Source organism: Musca autumnalis, unplaced genomic scaffold (assembly GCF_047663935.1).
Source record: "Musca autumnalis isolate F117 unplaced genomic scaffold, ASM4766393v1 scaffold_1, whole genome shotgun sequence".
Lineage (NCBI taxonomy): Eukaryota > Metazoa > Arthropoda > Insecta > Diptera > Muscidae > Musca > Musca autumnalis.
In genome coordinates, this window is record NW_027411644.1 from 49,151,093 (window position 1) to 49,170,207 (window position 19,115).

At 34.1% G+C, this 19,115-nt stretch overlaps 1 protein-coding gene across 1 annotated transcript in view; it reads right to left on the reverse strand.

Annotated features, from left to right (window-relative positions):
• Positions 1-302: 302 nt before the first annotated feature.
• Positions 303-19,115, reverse strand: part of dpr15 (defective proboscis extension response 15) — a 112,821-nt gene continuing 94,008 nt past the window's right edge. Inside the window, exon 6 of the mRNA XM_073990933.1 lies at positions 303-950. Coding sequence (XP_073847034.1) covers positions 787-950 — 164 coding nt within the window. The 3' untranslated portion in view covers positions 303-786. The remainder of the gene's footprint in view (positions 951-19,115) is intronic.

Below are 19,115 nucleotides of genomic sequence, written 5' to 3' on the forward strand. Positions count from 1 at the left end.
TTCAATTACAAATTCTCTGTTCCTGATTATGAGTTATTTTTTAAGATTGTAGCTTTTCTTTGTATTCGTTGTCGTTGTTTTTTTGTCAAGCCCATAATAATACTATATTTGTTTGACTAATGTGAATGAGAGATTGACGCAGCTATCGGTGTGCAAAAATATCTAATTCCTCATTCCCAAATAGTTTTTATGAAAACACATTTATTTAATTGTATATCTAATTTAATTTTATTATAATTATTATTAAAAATTAATTAATAATACATTATTTGTTTTCGTTTCTTTTCTGTGTTTGCATTTTGTTTTGTTTTGTTTTTTCTTGCTGATAATTTTCCAGAATATTGAACAAATTATATCTAAATTTTAAACTAGTTTACTTAATATAAGTATGTACATTATAATAATATATAGATAAATACTTAATAATAATAATTTTAAATAATAAAAAAATTCCACAATTTTGTTACATTGTCATGTATACATGTATGTATGTTAATGCGTGAGTATGTATTTAATTTTATAATACATTTCGTAATTTTGATTTCCTCCTTTTTTAAATTAAGGCAGTCTTTTGTGACATAATCAACTAACCGATTAATTTAGATTTGTTGTTTACTTTTATGTTTTCGTTACAGATAATTTAGAATACACATAACTAAAAAAATAAAAGTAAAATATACACATACATATAATTAATATGTAATAACATAGATAAAAATGTGTTTATATATTTTTTATTTTAATATTTAATTGCTATTCCATATTTGTATGTATTTGCATTAGATTTTAACCACCACTGTAACATCGTCTGGTGTGAGCTCTTGCGTAGAACCCACAAAGGGGGACTATGTTTTTTAATGCAAAAATTAGAAATAGTTGAATAATTAGGGTATGTTGTTGTAATGTGACATTTGTTACACCCGAAGTAATGGCCGAGGCAGAATATTCTCCTGAAATGTAAGAAAGAAATGCTTTTAAATCAGATTTTGTGTGAAATATATAACTAAAAACATTTTGAAAAATTTTGAAGGAAGTAATAAAATGTTAAAACAACAATTGAAAAATTTAATTAGTAGCAAAATACGACTATTCAACTCAAATGTAAAATCAGTCTTATTGTACGGATGCGAAACATGGAACACGTCTTCAAGAACCGCTAATAAACTTCAGACATTCGTCAATAGATGCTTAAGAAGAATTTTAAGAATACATTGGCCCAATGTGATTACGAACCAATCCCTTTATGAAAAATGCAACCAAAACCCAAGGATCAAGGAAATTAAACTAAGGAAATAGCGATGGATTGGTCATACACTGAGGAAACAAGACGGAAATATTGCCAAAGAAGCCCTTGAGTGGAACCCGCAAGGAAGCCGCCGTAGGGGTAGACCTGAGCTAACGTGGAGACGGCAAGTTTTAGAAGAACTGAGAAAGGCGAATAAATCATGGAATGAAATAAAAATATTAGATTTAAATTGAAACAATTGGAAACATTTTATTGTGGCCCTATGTTCCACCTAGGAACTTGGATAATAATAACAAGTAAGCAAAGGCTATGGTCGGACGGGGCCGAACATGTGATACCCTACACCACAACCTGTAGGAATTAGCTATGTGCAACGGCCTTGCACGCTGAATGTCCGGGTTCGATTCCCATCAAATTGTCAACGGTGGCAAAATACCCCTTAGTATTGTTGGCGATATTTCCTGAGTATTTCAGCCATGAGAAACGTCTCTACAAGTGGCAACTTAGGACACCCCGTTCGGACTCGGCGATAAAAACTATGTCACATATCAATAACTTAATATTAATCCATTGATATAAGAGAAGCATCCATTGTCTTTACTGGGATGTTTGTGGAAAAATATATAAATTATACATTTCTAAAAAAATATTCGAACATTGGAAAATTCACATTGATTAGCCCTTCCTGCTACATCTTCAAATTGTCTTTGAATTTCAAATTTCCTTTTTGGAATAATGATAATTGGGAAAATTGCGAGTTTATTGAAGATCTATCGTCCAAAATTGAACACTTGTACCTCGCATATGCTTCGAAAATAGGTTATTGTGGGCATATATTGTGATATCTAAAATATATTTTATACCGGTAGAAATAACTAACAATGAATAGAAATTCAAAAATTTTGCATGCAAACAAATTATTCATATTCAATTACACATCAAAGAAGATAGTATAAGTCAGCTGCGCTAACGGTGATAAACCCTCACCTTCTGCCGTATAAAAATATATTTATTTTGTAACACGAGTTTCTTCAAAATACGTGGAATCTGTAAGTATCGTAATATGGGCCTATACCAAATCAATTTAAGTAAGCTAACTTCTGAGTTTTGGTTGGAGCCGGCAGGGGTTTTTGGAACTTCTGGACTATTATCGCAGGAAGTATGACTTACCCCGGAAAAGGGACCAGAATAGGTACCGTGAAAAGAACCTTCTTCAAAAAAAAAAAAAAAAAATAAATAAATAATCAATTAGATCCGATACGGGTCCCCAAACCTCACTTTTCCCTAATTTTGTGTGGGAGGTACTCGAATGACGGACCGATATAGTCCATATTCCAACCTAACACATGACTGGATGAAATAATACGATGTGTAAGTTTCGATTAATCAGAAAATCACCTTGAGAGTTATCTTGCGGATTTGCGGCGCAAGTACAATCTGCTGAAAAAAATTCAAAACGATTTGAGAGGATTCTTAAATGTTCCTTTTCCGAATTTTGTGTAGGAGATGCCTTAACGTGTGGACCGATATAGTCTTATCCTATCTACATATGGAAAGTTTGGAGCAAATCGATTGCTAACTTCGCCAGTTATTCTTCACACAATTTTTCGAAAACAATTTAGAACTTTTTTGGGGGAGGTGTAGACGGACTAGGCTACATTCGGACTTAAACAAAGTTTGGGCAAAATAATACGATGTTCTAATCGGTAGATCCGTTCGAGAGTTATCGTGCGCACAAGCTAGACATTAAGATAGACAGATGAACGGACAGGGCTAAATAGACTCCAAATTGTCTGAAACGAATTTCGTCCAAACATACTTGGGGTCTAAAACCAATATTTCGATGAGACACATCTTTGGTCGTATTTTGTTTGTATTCCCATTACCCTAAATCCTGAGGTATAAAATAGGTGGCGCGGCGATCCCAAGTTGCAACTGAACTGAAAATTTCTCTGTCATGATAGAGACAATTTGTAGCTTGGGAGGAAATTGTGGTTCTCTACACAAAACCCATTATACTACACAAAACCCATTATCTACCAGACACATTATTGCAATTTGCATTATGGTCAAAGTTCAGTAGTTATTATTCCATATATAGGCTACTTTGCCGGTATATGCCCTCAGGGAATTAAAATATGAACCAAAAATAAAATTTGTATATTTTTCATACAAAAGTAATGGTCTATGTCACCCGCTAAATAATATCATATCATCATGCAAAATTATAGGCATTTTCTTCTACCTAAACTCTTACACACATAAAACAACGAGTTAACATGCACGTTAAAATAACGAAGCACGAATAAGGCTGTTCCAAGAATGGCGATACTCATGAAATAGGAGAGTTCAAGGGAAATGGACTTTTAAAATAATTCCACATGTAGGACCTTGAATAGGCAAAAAAATATTGCGAACTCAACTTCCATTTAATTTAAGTTTTCAGCATTCGTGGAAATTTCGGCAGCAAATAGTTCAGATTCCATTGAAAAGACAATGTGATATGCGAACTATGCCACCATGGCAAATACACTGTGGAACACACATTTCAATGTGATATATATAAGCAGGTAACCATTGAAGAATTTTGTTAAATAAATGCTAGAGTCGAAGAGGAGGATAAGTTACATTTTTACGAGCAATAGTGGCGGAGAAAAACAAATATTACCATAGACTACCAGCTCAATATACAATGGATGGGGAACTAGATACAACTAAGAAAGCTGATAACTCTAGTCTATGAACTTCCCTTCGATGTAATGAGAAAGCGGTTCCGGAGTAGTTGTACCTATATAGGGCCACTATTGGGAGCGCTATAATTACGCCTATTAAAAGAGAAACTATATACACAGGCATACTTGTACCACAGAAACGAATTCCGATCGAAAGTGGAATTAATTCCGTATTTAGCTTCTTCAGGAAATGAAAAAAGAAGATTTTTTTCGAAATGAAACCATTTTTGATTTTGCAAGTGAAATTGTATTTTGGGAAACATATCACTTTAAAACAAGATATTCCTTTGTTAACAAAATCACATTTAATTTCATAATTGTTATCATTTTATTTAAAAAATTCACAAATTTCAAATATTTCTCAATAAACGAAAGTAATTTTTTTGTGAAAACCCCTTTTTTTCTTCAAACAGAAATTAACTTTTAGTAAAAACTAAACAATTAGCATTACGAATGCTAAGATAAAGAAAGCAAAGATAACAGAAAACCAATGAAGAAAGAACTCAAGGTATTTTTTTCAATGTTATGTTGATAAATATGCGCCTCAGTTACAAAAACAATAGAAAAATTGAAATGTCAATAAAAAAACTTTCTTTAAAGGGAATATTTTCACATTTCTCATTTCTACATTGGTTTCTAGTCATATGTTTTTGTCTGGATTCTTTTAATTCCCCTAATGTTGCCGTATTTATACTAAAAAATAATAATATTTTCGAAACCTGAAGAAGCGAAAACAAAAACGATCGAAATGAAATTACGAAATTGAAGCCATTCCGATCGGAATCTGTGACATGTCTGACAGATAGAAGACAGACAGACAGATAACAAGATATATTACTAAGATTTAAACGGAGATGCCGTTTGTAACGCATTGAAATAATTATTTGCGAGATCAGATAAAATTCCTGTCCGTCTGTTATAATCACACTATCATCCACAATAATTGAGTTAGAACGCTGCATTGTCGATTCCATAGGCAGGTCAAGTTCGAAGATGGGCTCTATAGGCCCAAGTGTTTGTATAGCCCACAAATAACAGTATCTCCCGATTTTCGGTATTTTGAAGATTTTTGCTACATTTGTTTACCAGGTTCCCAGTGGTCACAAAACTTCTCCACAAAAAAAAAAAAAAAATTGTGTTTCCCAGGAGGCTTCCGCAAAGACTATATCCCCTGCTGAATTGAGGACAGTGAATGACTTTTCGAAGAATTCCGTACAAACCAAAGCGCAGAAGTAGCAGATGAGCTCATAAAAGGCTAGACGATGCGAGAAAATCTGAGAGGGCAAAAATCCTTATTTTTGACTAGATTTATTGGTAATAGTATATAGAACATATTCGAAAATTTAGAGGAATATCTGTTGGAATACAAAAGTTATAGCGAATCTAAAAACAAATATTTTTTGTCAAGTTGTTCCATATCCAGCAATTGCGGGAGGATTTTCTTTCATGCTTCGGTTGCAGGATTTCTTCTTTGCTTGTGAGCACAAGGAAGATACCGATTTTCGGCATTTTGAAGATTTTTGCTATATTAGTTGGCCGAACTATCTGTATTTTACATTACAGGTTCCCAGAGGTCACAAAACTTCTCCACAAAAAATGTGCATCCCATGCTGGATTGAGAACATTGAACGTCTTCTAGAAGAATTCCGTACAAACCAACGCCCAGAAGTAGAAGATGAGCTCATGAAAAGTGTAGACGATGGTCCTACGTAGTCACACCACCCTAAATGACTCTCTCTCCCACCCTTTCTCCGTATCGGAAATTGACCAAGGACTACCTAAGATGAAGAATGGCACAGCAGCAGGGGTGGATTGAATTTACTTAGAGTTCATTAAGCATAGTGTTATCCGTACTAGGAAATGTTTCTCCAGAGTCTACACTGATATCCTTCACTCAGGTCATATCCCCGGCCCCTTAAAAGAAGTCAAACCAGGCAAAAACTCACCTGAAGCTTTGAGTTACCGACAGATTGCCCACATCTCAGTGTGCTTAAAGTTATTTGAAAGGCTTATCGTCAGTGTCATGCTTAAGTGTTCCATACGCCTTTTGCCTGATTCGAGAAAAACTCAAGTTAATGTTTTTGTACATACAGGATAGATGTGGTGCAAAAATCCAATACTTTAAGAGCTCAGTTCTACATAACTAAACTCAAAGAATGTATTAGGAGTTTATTTTAGTCAGATATCTTTTATAGTCTAGAAGTTATGGCCAATTTTTATAAATACAAAAGGTTGTTAATTTGTTCTATAGGATCTTTTTTTCATGTTTTTGGCAATTTGTGTCACATGGAACACTTTATGTCACATTTTAACAAACAAACTTTTGATCAATTGTGTTCCACCTCCGTTATGTGAAGTGCTGCTGTAGAGCTGAAAATTCGGGGATTCAATAAAACAGTTGAGTAGAAAATAAATGATTTAGGGACCATTGTTATACGTTTTCTTTACTTTTATTTATGGAGTGGACTTCTCCACTTTCGAAAAATATAATTTTTATTAGCTTATTTTTATTGTCTTATTTCATCGTTTAATTCATTCGAAAATATCAATAATCGTTCTTTGAACTATTGGTAGTGGCAATATAATTCTATTTTAATTAATTTTCTGACATTTTAATTACCTTACATGTCTTTTATTAAGCGGGAGGCGTTAAATTTAAGCAAAAATAAATTTTAGTTTCATATAGCAATACAACATTTTAAAATATATTGATATAAAAACTATTTTTCTTCAGTTTTTAAACCTAGTCCTTTAAAATAATTTGTTCCATAAGCCACATTGTTCGTAACTTGAAAAAAATTTTGCAATTTTTTGTTCCAAACGCCATCATTTTTTGTGAGGAACAATTCGTTTTTGTCTTTTTTTGTTCCATACGCCAAACGGCATGGATATGGAACAAAAAAGCAGATTTTTTTTGCGTCCAAAGTGGATATGGAACATATTGACATTTTTATATCTCGAAAACTATAAGAGATAGAGAAAAACCGACTAGAAATTCAGAAAGAGCAGGGTTGAAAACTTTGAAAGGTACCTGTAACTCAAAATGTCAAAAATGGCGTATGGAACACTTAAGCATGACACCGACGTTATACTGAGCCTAACTGATGAAGAAATAGAAAAGTGTATCCGCACCGGTAATACATCCCATTTTTCCATTTTTTGTAATCACGCAACAGGTGGCAATTTTTATCGGATTGTCACGAAATGTTGGGTGTTAATGGGGGTCCCACAGAGGAAAAAACTATTGATTTTGGTAACGGTCGGATATTATTCAGAGGTCGGAATGGACAACAAATTTATTTGGAGAAAAAGTCAACGTTTTATTTCAAAGCGAATATCTCCGCTTGTATAAGGGGTTTATCAAAAGCAAAACTTGCTAATGAAAGTAGAAAATATCATCTTTGCAACGATGTAACGTAGGTTGTCATAGGTTGTAGAGGCGCATGTAGATGTTATTGTCTGTTCCCAAATTTCTATTCATCTTTCTTATTTGTGGCACTCCATAACGTCGGTTTGGACACCTCTGTTTACATTTACATTTTGTTAATGTAAATTTACATTTCTCGCCGGATCGAGATTTAACAGAGGCTTGACCAATGTTGTTTTATTATACCCTACACCACTATGTGGTAAGGGGTATTATGTGTTAGTGCATTTGTATGTAACATACAAAAGGAAGCGAGATAGACCCATAGTTCCTTCTACGGAGTCGATTCTGAGTCGATTTATGCATGTCCGTCCGTCCGTTCGCAACATACAGGTCGCATTTGTTGACCGATTTCGCTGAAAATTGGGGAATACCATTTTTTAGCCGTCGGAAGATCAAGTTCGAAGATGGGATATATCGGTCCACGTTTTGGTATAGCCCCCATATAACGGTACCCCCCGATTTACGGTATTTTGACGTTTTCAGCTACATTTTCAGACCGATTTGGCCATAATTTGACATTTAGGGTTCTTAAGTGTCAATAAACATATATAACAAAACTTGTGGACATAGGTCCACGTTTTGGCATAGCCCCCCATATAACGGTACCCCCCGATTTGCGGTATTTTGACGTTTTTAGCTACATTTTCAGACCGATTTAGCTATAACTTGACATTTAGGGTTCTTAAGTATCAATAACTTATATAACAAAAGTTGTGGACATAGGTCCACGTTTTGGTATAGCCCATATAACGGTACCCCCATTTTACGGTATTTTGACGTTTTTAGCTACATTTTCAGACCGATGTAGCTATAATTTAACATTTAGGGTTCTTAAGTGTCAATAAACTTATATAACAAAAGTTGTGGACATAGGTCCCCGGTTTGGTATAGCCCCCATATAACGGTGCCCCCCGATTTACGGTGTTTTGATGTTTTTAGCTACATTTTCAGACTGATATAGCTATAATTTGACATTTAGTTCATATTTTCGTATAGCCCAGATACCTCGAACTAGCTGTTAATGATATTTGAAGTTCCCACGTTATGTACCGTTTTTCTATATTTTGAAGATTCTAGCTAAATTTTTTAACCGAATTAGGAGTTATTTGACATTAAAGGCTCCCATCAAAAACTGTCAACATAGGCCCCATGTTTTATTATAACCCCTATATAACAGTATCTCCCAATTTCTATCCCACCAAAAATTGTCAACATACATAGTTAGATATAGGCACCATAAAAAAGGGCCTCACGAATGAAGCATAAATGTACATAAACATTATCTGACATTTTAACGTACCCACTTAAAGTTGGGGACAGGAATGAAAAGTAATTATTCCATTTTAGTTCAGAATATTTTTATGGTGGAGAGTATGAAAAGTTCGGCCCGGCCGAACTTAATGCTTTTTTACTTGTTTTTAGAATGCAATTGCAATTTTGGTATGTTGTTGTTCCTTCTCCTCTCCAGTGCGGTAACGGCTTGGTACAGCCTAGCTGTTCGCTTTGTCACCCCATTTCACACGTTGACTGTAGCCTGGAGGGAGTGTTCCGGGTTAGCCGTCTTGAGGCCTGCGAATCCCATGGTAGGCGAACAATTGTTTTTTTTTATTTCTTTATATTTTTTTTGTGTTTCCTTCTTTTTTCTGAATGAATATTGCAAAAAATAGATTTTTTTTTGCATTTAATGGAATTTCAAGTTATAATCAGGAAGTTTGATACTTATTTCCATATTGTAAGTTTTTGTAAAAACTTATCTTGTACCAAGGAAATCCTAGGAATGAATTCCTTGGCAATTGTTTTCGTTTACCTTTGGTTGAATTACTCGTTGGTTTCTTATATGCCTATGTGTATATTAACGTATTTTATTTATCGATTCTTCTATGGTTTTCGGTGATTTCGGCTTGAGTGAAACTGGTAGCACGAAGGTAGCCATGTTTCAACCTGGAATATTGCATGTGTGTGGGTAATTCAGCAATAAGTGCCTCATTTTGACCGATGCTACAAATGGGGGTAGCAATGAATACATCTTCCTCATTTTTGTTCCCGTTGCATAGGAGTACATTTCAAAGTCATAAGGAATTGTGGTGTATTTTTTGAAGGTTGTCTCGGTTCCCTAAACTAAAACATAAAATTGTGACTAAGTGAAATTCCACCTAAAAATTAAAATAAAGACAACTTTGTGCTGGTATTTTCTTTGCTATTGGCCACCAGTAAAATCGTCATTACCGAAAGACAATATTGCTGTTTTATTCGTGTGCTTTTGGATTCCTTTTACTTTTCTTGGGTTGGAACCCTAATATTGTCCACTGGCAATACTGTTGTCTTTTGTTTTGGATGATATTGATGGTAAGATCATTTAGAACGCAAAATCTCTCGTCAATCAGTTGTCAATGATGGTTTCTTTGGTGTGTTGTTCCTCTATTCGCAGATTCCCCTTTTTCCCCAGCTCCGAATACCTAACCTCTGCTGCCCATAACCTGTCGTGTAGGAGAGGATATCTTAGGATGTCAGCCGTACTCAGTTGCCCTTGTCCATTTTCAATGTGCGGTACCGTGAGGTGGCGAGAATTTTGTTAAAAGCCGTCGGGAAATCGTGGTTTCATCGCATGAATAACCTAATCAGTGAATATATCAGTGAATTTCCTGTGTTGTTCGGGAACAAAGTGGAAATTTATAGCCATCACAAGTTTAACATTTTGGAAGAAATCTTAATTTTTTTTTTTTTTTTAAATAGTCTGTCTTATTTGCCCAAACATTGTTCATATCTTGATCACACAGAAATAGTGCATTTGTAAAGGAACGAATTGGTATTGCAACATTTTACAACAATAAAAAAAGAGAGAGAAATTATGGTGGTCAAATCATATAATCGGTCGTGAGTGTTAAATATTATAACAAAAAAATTTTAAATATAAAAGGAAAAAAATACATAACTTAGTGCAAAAAGTAAAAAAAAAACACATAAAAAAATCATATTAAAATCCATAAACATTGTTTAAAAGTAACAATCGGAATTTTACATCAAGTCATCAAAAATTTAATTGCCAAAAATTGTGTTGCTGTGGTGATCCTCACCCCTCTGGAAGGCCTTTCAACGTGGGAGCTCCACCGTACGCCAAGTAAGTGCCAATCTCTTTTACCTACCTACGAATGAACACAAAAAGATCATTAAACTGAGAGAGAACGGACGGACATTCCGTTACATCTCTCAGAGAATCGAAGCAATTTTTTTTTTCTTTTAAAATCATTTAAATTATTTATTTAAAAACCCTCCTACAATTTTTTCTGTTTTTTTATTTTTCTTATCTATGAACATTGCTGTTTCAGAATCCGCAAAATCTTCCCATGTAAGCGGTTTTCATCAAAAGTTAGTTAAGGCGCACTGAGCATGATATTGTTTTATAAGGAGTCGATACAGTCAGTGCATTGTCTCAATTTAAACTTCTATATCTCAAAAACGGTGAAACCTATGAAAATATCATACAGGCCAATCTAGTGGAGAATTTTCTCAGCTACAACATTTTCTTCAAGCGCATTTACATAAGTCTCGCGGTTTCCAAGCAAAATCGTGAAAACCTAAAGAACCCCTAAAAATGTGAACTTAAATCGCGATTTATTTGAAAATCCCGCCGGCGATTTTTTTGTTTCTTGATATTTCTCAGCTACGAGCATTGTAGTTTCAGAATCTGCAAAAACTTCCCAGGTGTAAGCACCTTCCATTTAAAATTACTTAAAGCGCACCGTGTAAATTCAGAGTACTATTGCAACCTTTTGGATCAATTAAATGTACAAATTCGAGAAAAACGTCCTGGCTTACAACACAAAAAAATAATTTTTCATCTAGACAACGCACCAACGCACAAGAGCGTTTTAACAATGGCTAAAATCAACGAATTAAAGTACGAGTTGCTTGACTACCCACCTTATTCTCCTGATTTAGCTTCCAGTGACTTTTACTTGTTCCCAAATCTAAAAAAAATCCTTGCTGGCAACCGTTTTACCTCGAATGAAGATGCAATTACCGTTGTAAACCACTATTTTGAAGACCTTGTGGAAAACTATTTTAATCAAGGGATAGAATTGCTAGAAAAGCGCTGGACTAAGTGTATTGAAGTTTCAGGAGATTATATTGAAAAATAAAAAATATTTTTGAAAAACTAACTATTCTCTTTCGTTGATAGGCTAAGAAGTTTCCGAACCGCCCTCGTAGCATTAGGGTTCCCAGGGGTCAACAAAATTTTCATTAAAAAATTGTAGACATTAGTCCATCTTTTGGTATATCCCCATAACGCCCGATTAAAGGTATTTTTAAGTTTTGGTCTACATATTCAGTAATTCAGTACTAAATGTTCGAAGTGATCAAAATAACATCGACAAAGTTTCACGTTATGGAATAGCCTCCATAAAACCGTACCGTCCGATTTAAGGTATTTGGATGTCATTTGGCATTTGGGGTTCAAAGCGGCTTTTCCACCTAAAATTGTGGGTAACAGAAAATTATTATCCGTCAATGTAAGAAGTCGTCGAAACCGTGCCTCTATAGCCCTTTCATACGTGTATAATTATAGGATGCATTAACTTCATTATACCCTATACCACTATGTGGGAAGGGTATTATAAGTTGGTTTTACCCAAAAGTTTATAACGCATCCAAATAATGGTCGTAGACCCATACTTATATATACAAAAATGAATGTATCGACGAGCTGAGTCAATCTGGCTATGTGTGTCCGTCCGTCTGTCCATCTAAACTTTGTAATCACGCTACAGGTCGCAATTTTGATCGCATCGTCACCAAATGTTGGGTGTTGATGGGGTCCCGGAGGGGAAGAAGCCTATTGATTTTGAAGATGGTTGGGTAATATTTAGGGGTCGGAATAGGCAAAAAAATTATTTGGGAAAAAGTCGTTTTATACCAAAGCGAATATCTCAGCATCTCTTAGAGGTATACCAAAAGCAAAACCTGTCAATGAAAGTACAAAATATTGCCTTTCAAACCATGTAAATCAGGTTGTCGAAGGTGTCCACACAATGAAGATATCGGTATAGACGCAAATAAACCCCAACTTTTCATTTTTGCGATTTTAATTATCATGACGAATATCACAGTTTGGTTGGAGGCTTTCCAAACGCAAAGCCTGACTATGAAAGTAGAAAATCCTATCTTTAAAATGATGCAAAATAGGTTGGCGTAGGTGACTAAATAACGGTGATATCGCAATAGTCGGTAACACATTCAATTTTTCATTTTTTTTTTTAAATCACTTTACAGTTCGCAATTTTGATAGGATCGTTGAGTTTAGTGACGGTCGGATAATATAAAAGAGTCGGAATGGGCAAAAAAATTATGTGGACCAATATTCAAAAATTTATTCTAATGCGAATATCTCCGCTTTTAGTAGTCGTATTCCAAAGGAAAGCCCGTCAAAGGATGAGGAAAATAGCACCTTTATTTCACTGTGCAACACTGGAAATGCAAACAACTTCTAATGGGCATTTTCTGAAAGTGCATATTGAGAATACACAAACCTTAATTGGGTTTTGTATTGTTAGATCGGGTAGATTTTATGGCTTCATCTAAACCGACCTAAAATTAGCCTTTTTTCCAGTGATCGGATCTTTATCTCCAAATCTAATAAGAATTTTGCTTTGCAGTCTTCAGCACTATTATAGCCCCACAGTAGTAGAACTTATGTGTCAAACAGATGAACTAGGAAAGCTGCATCTAGAGCATCAAAATCGTTAAAATATAGAAAAGTTTACATAATTTCTGTATCCTGGGCAGTAGCAACTAAACTATTGGGAGTAAAACCAAGTAACCATTCTAAAAATTTTCCAAATAATGTGACCATCAATTCTTCAGAACATTCTGGAACTCTAAATGGTTACTTCACGTTGTTTAAGGGGTATTTCATAACATATCTTCTACAAAACTTATTTCAAACAATGTTCACACAGGCTGTTTATTCTCATTTTGGGAATTTCAATGAATTGTTGAAATATTTATCAAATTGTTGTTAAAAATGTTGCTAGAAACAAGGCGATAGAAGCATTTTACAACAACATACTGTTCTGAAGAGTTGTGTATTACATTCCAGCGAATATTTTCCCAACAGGGAACGTTAAGAAAAATTTAACAGCTTGGGAGAAATATACACAAATTATGAAATTTTTAGATATATTATAATATTTGAGGCAATAAGTGCAGTTTTTTGAGCTCACTATTCCTCCAAATATTTTCTTCTTGCTCTTATCTGCAAGTTTGCTGCAGAAGTCAAACCATGATTCGCATTGATTTCAGATATACAGCCCTGATTTGTTTAAAAAGTTCGATATTTAACCATGTTTAGATGTGGCCATAAAATCCGAACCCAATCTAAGAAAACAAAACCCAAATATGGTTTTTGCCTCAATTGATTGACTCAAAAATGTTGCACAGTGTTATTATGCAAAATAGGTTGACGCACATCCCAATTTCCCATTTTTTTATTTGAGTTGTACTTACGAGTATCTCAGCTTTGCCTGGATGCGTTTCAACATTCTGAGCTTTAAAATGTTCCCAATTGCGTTACCAAAATTGGTGAAATGCTTGTGATGTTGAAAAAGACGCTGGGATATCCCAATTTCCAATTTATTTAATTTAATTTCCATGCCAGATATTTCTGTTGCTGTTGGACACATTCCAAGGAAAGTGCTTGATAATGAAACTAAACCATCTGAGCTTAAAATTAATAGAAAATGTGGCATTTATGGTAAAAGATCAGAGTTATTGCAAAAGGCGCTAAGCTATCACAATTTTAATATTTTGAAGTTTTTTTCTTTAATAACAAACACCTCTGTATTAAAGACATGTAAAATGCTAATCAAGAAGACCAACAAAGTTTCCAATCAGTACCAAGTAGTAGATGTCGACAGTAGTCAAATATAAAATTACATATTAATTATTTTGGTTCAGTTCGCCTTAAGTCATTTGGTATAAAAGCCAGATAGGTTGAAACTTTATCATCTCCCTAAATGAAATGTTTACGAGTGAAAAGCTTATATACAGGGGTAGTGGTGTAGGGTATCACATAGTCGGCCCCATCCCGACTATAGTCTTTGCTAACTTGTGTTTTAATTTATAACGCCTCAAATTACTTTAAAACTTATAAATTATTAATTTGAAGCGTAATAAATAGAAAAACATTTATGTATCCTCCATACTGTGGTTCAATATTGCAACATCAACATAAAATATTGGCTTATATCGAAGTCTTTTCTATGCTCGATTTATTGAACAACTGTAGCAAGCATTTATTTGAGCAAATTGATAAATTGTCCATTCATTGTCTAACTGATATTTTCACTACAAATAAAATTTAATAAAAAGCAAAAAAAAAAATACTCACACACTTCTAAGTGATTTGGCTAAATACTTTATTGAAATGCACTTAAAATCAACCAGCTAACAAATAATTTCCTTTGTGCAATTCAATTTCTGACATGCACATAACCACAGAGAGATCAATACCATTATTATTTATTATTATCGTATGTGTGTGTATGTATGCGTGCAGCAGCAGGAAGCTAAGCTAATGCGGGTACGATAGATATTATACAAATGAAAAACCTCGTAGTAGGATTTAAATGAATGTGGCCAACCAAAGTACTCAATAGAAAATATTTTTAAAAATTACAAAAATTTTAATCAATTTTTATACCATTCGGCAAACAATCATCCAAAATATACAAACACATATGTATATAAGCACAAACAAACAATAGAATTCAACTACATGGTTTTTAGTGATATATGCATGTCCATAATACAAGCATATGTATGTATGTGTACACATCCACATTTAAATGCTTTCTTGCATATGTATTCAATTATGAAATAATAACGTTTAAATTAATACAGTTTGTGGCTACCATTTGATGATATTTACTATTTATTATTTAACTTGTTTTTGCTGTTGTTGTTTTTGTTTCAATGTGTTAGTTTTTGTTGGCTTATTTTATTTTCAATATTGTTGTACTATTGCATATAAAATTTGAAATTTATTGTGAAAAATATGCCGACATACAATGGACATAAATACATGAATGTGTGTGTTTGTTTGCAGAATCATGTCGTCATTGGTAAAAATTTAATTGATGATGGTTTAAAAGAAAAAAACATATACATTAGGGTTACAAACGCAAAAATACCATCCCAGTATCAATACCGTCCTAGCAATAAAACCAGTTTCACTGGTCGAAAAAAGTTCTGCACCGAAAGCGATTTCTAACGGCCTTTTTATATTGTTTTACTTATAAAGGTGTTGATTTAAAATAACAAAATGTGAATGCGTTTCATATCGGAACTTTTTTCACAATAGTGAAAAATGTAACACCAATGTTTTTAATACTTTCATGGCCTACACGCCAGTGCAGTGGTAGTTTTGATATTTACAAAAAAAAAAAATAATAATAACCCTAATGTACTCGTAGATACGTACTGGCAAGGCACAAAAACAACACAAATAAAAAATAAATCACATTTTAACAATGCTTATGTTGATTTTATGTTATAATTAACATAAAAAATTCACAAGAAGTATGTAGAACTTTAATTACAAATAAATTCAACAATAGCCACTAAATTCTTGTGACCTGATAGATGCATAGTTTAAAATTTAATTCTATCATTTTAGATGGAGTCGGTAGTAACATGTCCAAAACTGATAACCGGTTAACCGGATTTGTGGTAAAAACCGAAACCGGTTTACCGAAACAAACGGTTAATTGTGGCGGTTAACCGGTTTTTGCAAATGACGAATATGTACTTTTTTGAAGTTGTTTTTTGAAAAATGCATGTAACACCGCGAAATATTCGTCATAGACCACCCAAGTGGTATACCAACCCAGCAAAAAAATCCTCCCTATATAACGGGTTTTATAGTACTCATGGGTAGTGGTAACTACTTACAAAACCACCTACTAACCCATTATTTTAACAAGGGCATGTCGCACTGTATAACTGGCTATTTTTCGACCACTAGAATAACTAGTTATTCTATGGCCACTAGAAGTTGAAAAATAAGCTAAAACATATTTTCTATTTTTAAAATATTTTAGGTGGAATTTGTTTTCATTTTCAACACACTTCATATTTTTATTTTATTTTATTTTATTTTATTTTATTTTATTTTATTTCGCTGTCTGCTGGAATTGTTCATGCGAACTTCTGATTTGTAGCCGAACACACTACACACTAGGCCACGCGTACGAACATTAAAGGTTGTTTAAAAGCTTACATGTGCACCAACAAAAGTTTTTTTTTACAAAAAGTACACGGTCGACGGGGAGCGTTGAACACACAATGCACGGATTTGTAGTCGGACACCGTACTCATAACTTAGTAAGGAGTAATATAAGTAGTTATTTTTGCTTACTTTACTTTGTAATGGGTTACATAATGACTGACGGATCCGAATTTATGCTGGAAAAATTCATGTATCGACGAGATAAAGCGATTTTGAAATGTGTGTCCGTCCGTCCGTCCGTCCATTAAAAATTGTAATCTCGCTACAGGCCGCAATTATGTTCCAATATTCACGAAATTTTGTATGGAGGTCGGGTTCAGACCAGAATAGTCCTGAAATATTTATAGTCCTGAAATATTTAGAGGGTGAAATGGACCAAAAACAAGATTTTTATCCATTTTATAGCGGCACTGTAAGGTTTGGGTTTACGGCAGAGAAGTAGCTTGAAATTTAACGTGATGATCAGATAATATTTAGCAGGTTAAATGCACCAGAACTTTTGTGTGAAAATTGGTAAAGTTGTTAGTGAAATGACTATATCTTTATTCCCTGAAACTATGTTAAGCCAATGTAAGTTATATTTAGAGAAGGAACGCTGGACCTTTCCATTGATTCTAATTATGTTGATGAACGTGGTCAGATAACAGAGTTACAGCCTACTATAAGCAGGAAAACCAACGCTTGAACTCTCACTTGATGCAAATTAGCACTTAGATAAAGGAACTACTGTCTAACATCATGGTGCGCCTGAACCAACTTTAAATGGAAAGTGCTTATACCTGGGAAGTTTTTGCGGATTCTGAAACTACAATGTTCATAGATGAAAAAAAACAAAAAATCGCCGGATCCTTTCAAACATCGTGATCAAAGTCATATTTTTAGGTTTAGAGCAAGTGTTGTAGCTGTGAAAATTCTCTACAAGATTGACCTTTATGACTTTTTCCTAGGTTTTACCATTTTTGAGATACAGAAGTTGATATTGGGACAATAAATTGACTGTTTCGCCTCCTTACAAACAATGTCATGCACAATGCGCCTTAACTAACTTTGAATGGAAGGTGTTTACACCTGGGAAGTCTTTGTAAATTCTGAATCTATAATGTCCTATATCGAAAAAAATTAAAAAAAACGAAAATTCGACGAAGGGATTTTTAAATAAATCGCGGTCAAAGGTCACAGCTTTATAGTTTTTTAAGGGTTTCAGAAATTTGCTTGGAAACCGCAAGCTCTATCGAAATGTGACTGAAGAAAATGTTGTAGCAGTGAAAATTTTTTTACAACATTTTTTTACTCCCATTTCGATTGGTGCAATATGATGTAATATTGAAAAAATTTTTTCTTGAATAGAAATGGGACAAATGAGTCGTCTTTGGAAATAAAAAAGCTTCAATTTGAAATTCATAAATGCAATTTTGGATGTATACATATGAGCTCCAAATTGCGAAAATTGTCTAGCAACAACAACATCTAATATGCCTGAGGATGTTAACCTAACCAGTAAACGAAACGATGGTCGCATAGCTGTTGATGTGTGTGTAGGACTTCGCTAGATATCAATTTTTCAATGTAATCTCCTTAGGTCATATAGCTCGATTAATTAAATTAATGTTTAATCATTAATTTAAATTCTGGGGAATATTTGGACAACTTGCGAGAACTAACCTTTGAAAACCAACTCTTGACCTCTCACATGATGTCAATTATATCAATGTGGCAGTAAGATAAAGGAACGACTGTCTAACATTACGTTGTGTCTGAACCAACTTTAATTGATAGGTGCTGACACCTGCGAAGTTTTCTGAAACCACAATGTTGATATATAAGAAAAATAAAAAAAGTGAAAAAGTATCAGTCGGCTTTGCCGACCGAGATATACCCATGTGAATTGAAACCCTTTTTGGACATTTGAACTTGCCGAAAAAATGTGGATTAGGATTAAAGTTCAAAAGTGTTGCGGAGGAGGTACTTAAAGTAATGGACCGACATAGTCCATTATCGAAGTGAATCTTATTTTGGGAGTCTTATCATTTCTATAGTTATCGCGCCCACTAGTCATTTCAGAGGGTCGTCGTATAACTTTCGCCCCAGTATCCCAGGAAGCATGGGCTTGTCCACGGAAAACATAATATCGATGTAAAAAGGACCACATCGAACAGCATCGGTATACATTTCCAAAGGATTTTCGAACAGGCCCTAAACTGCACTTAGATACAAATGTTGAACTTTTGTAGGGGAGTTATCCTTAGGAGAGGACCGATATGGGCCATTTTAAAAGTTTAACTAAATTTGGACAAAATGTTAGGAGATCCAAAGTTTAATTCAAAATGGTTGCCCCATTCAGGAGATATCGTGCATACCATTTTAGTGACATTTTTTAAATATTGGGGGGAAGTACCCGAAGTTGGGGACCGGTATTTTCCC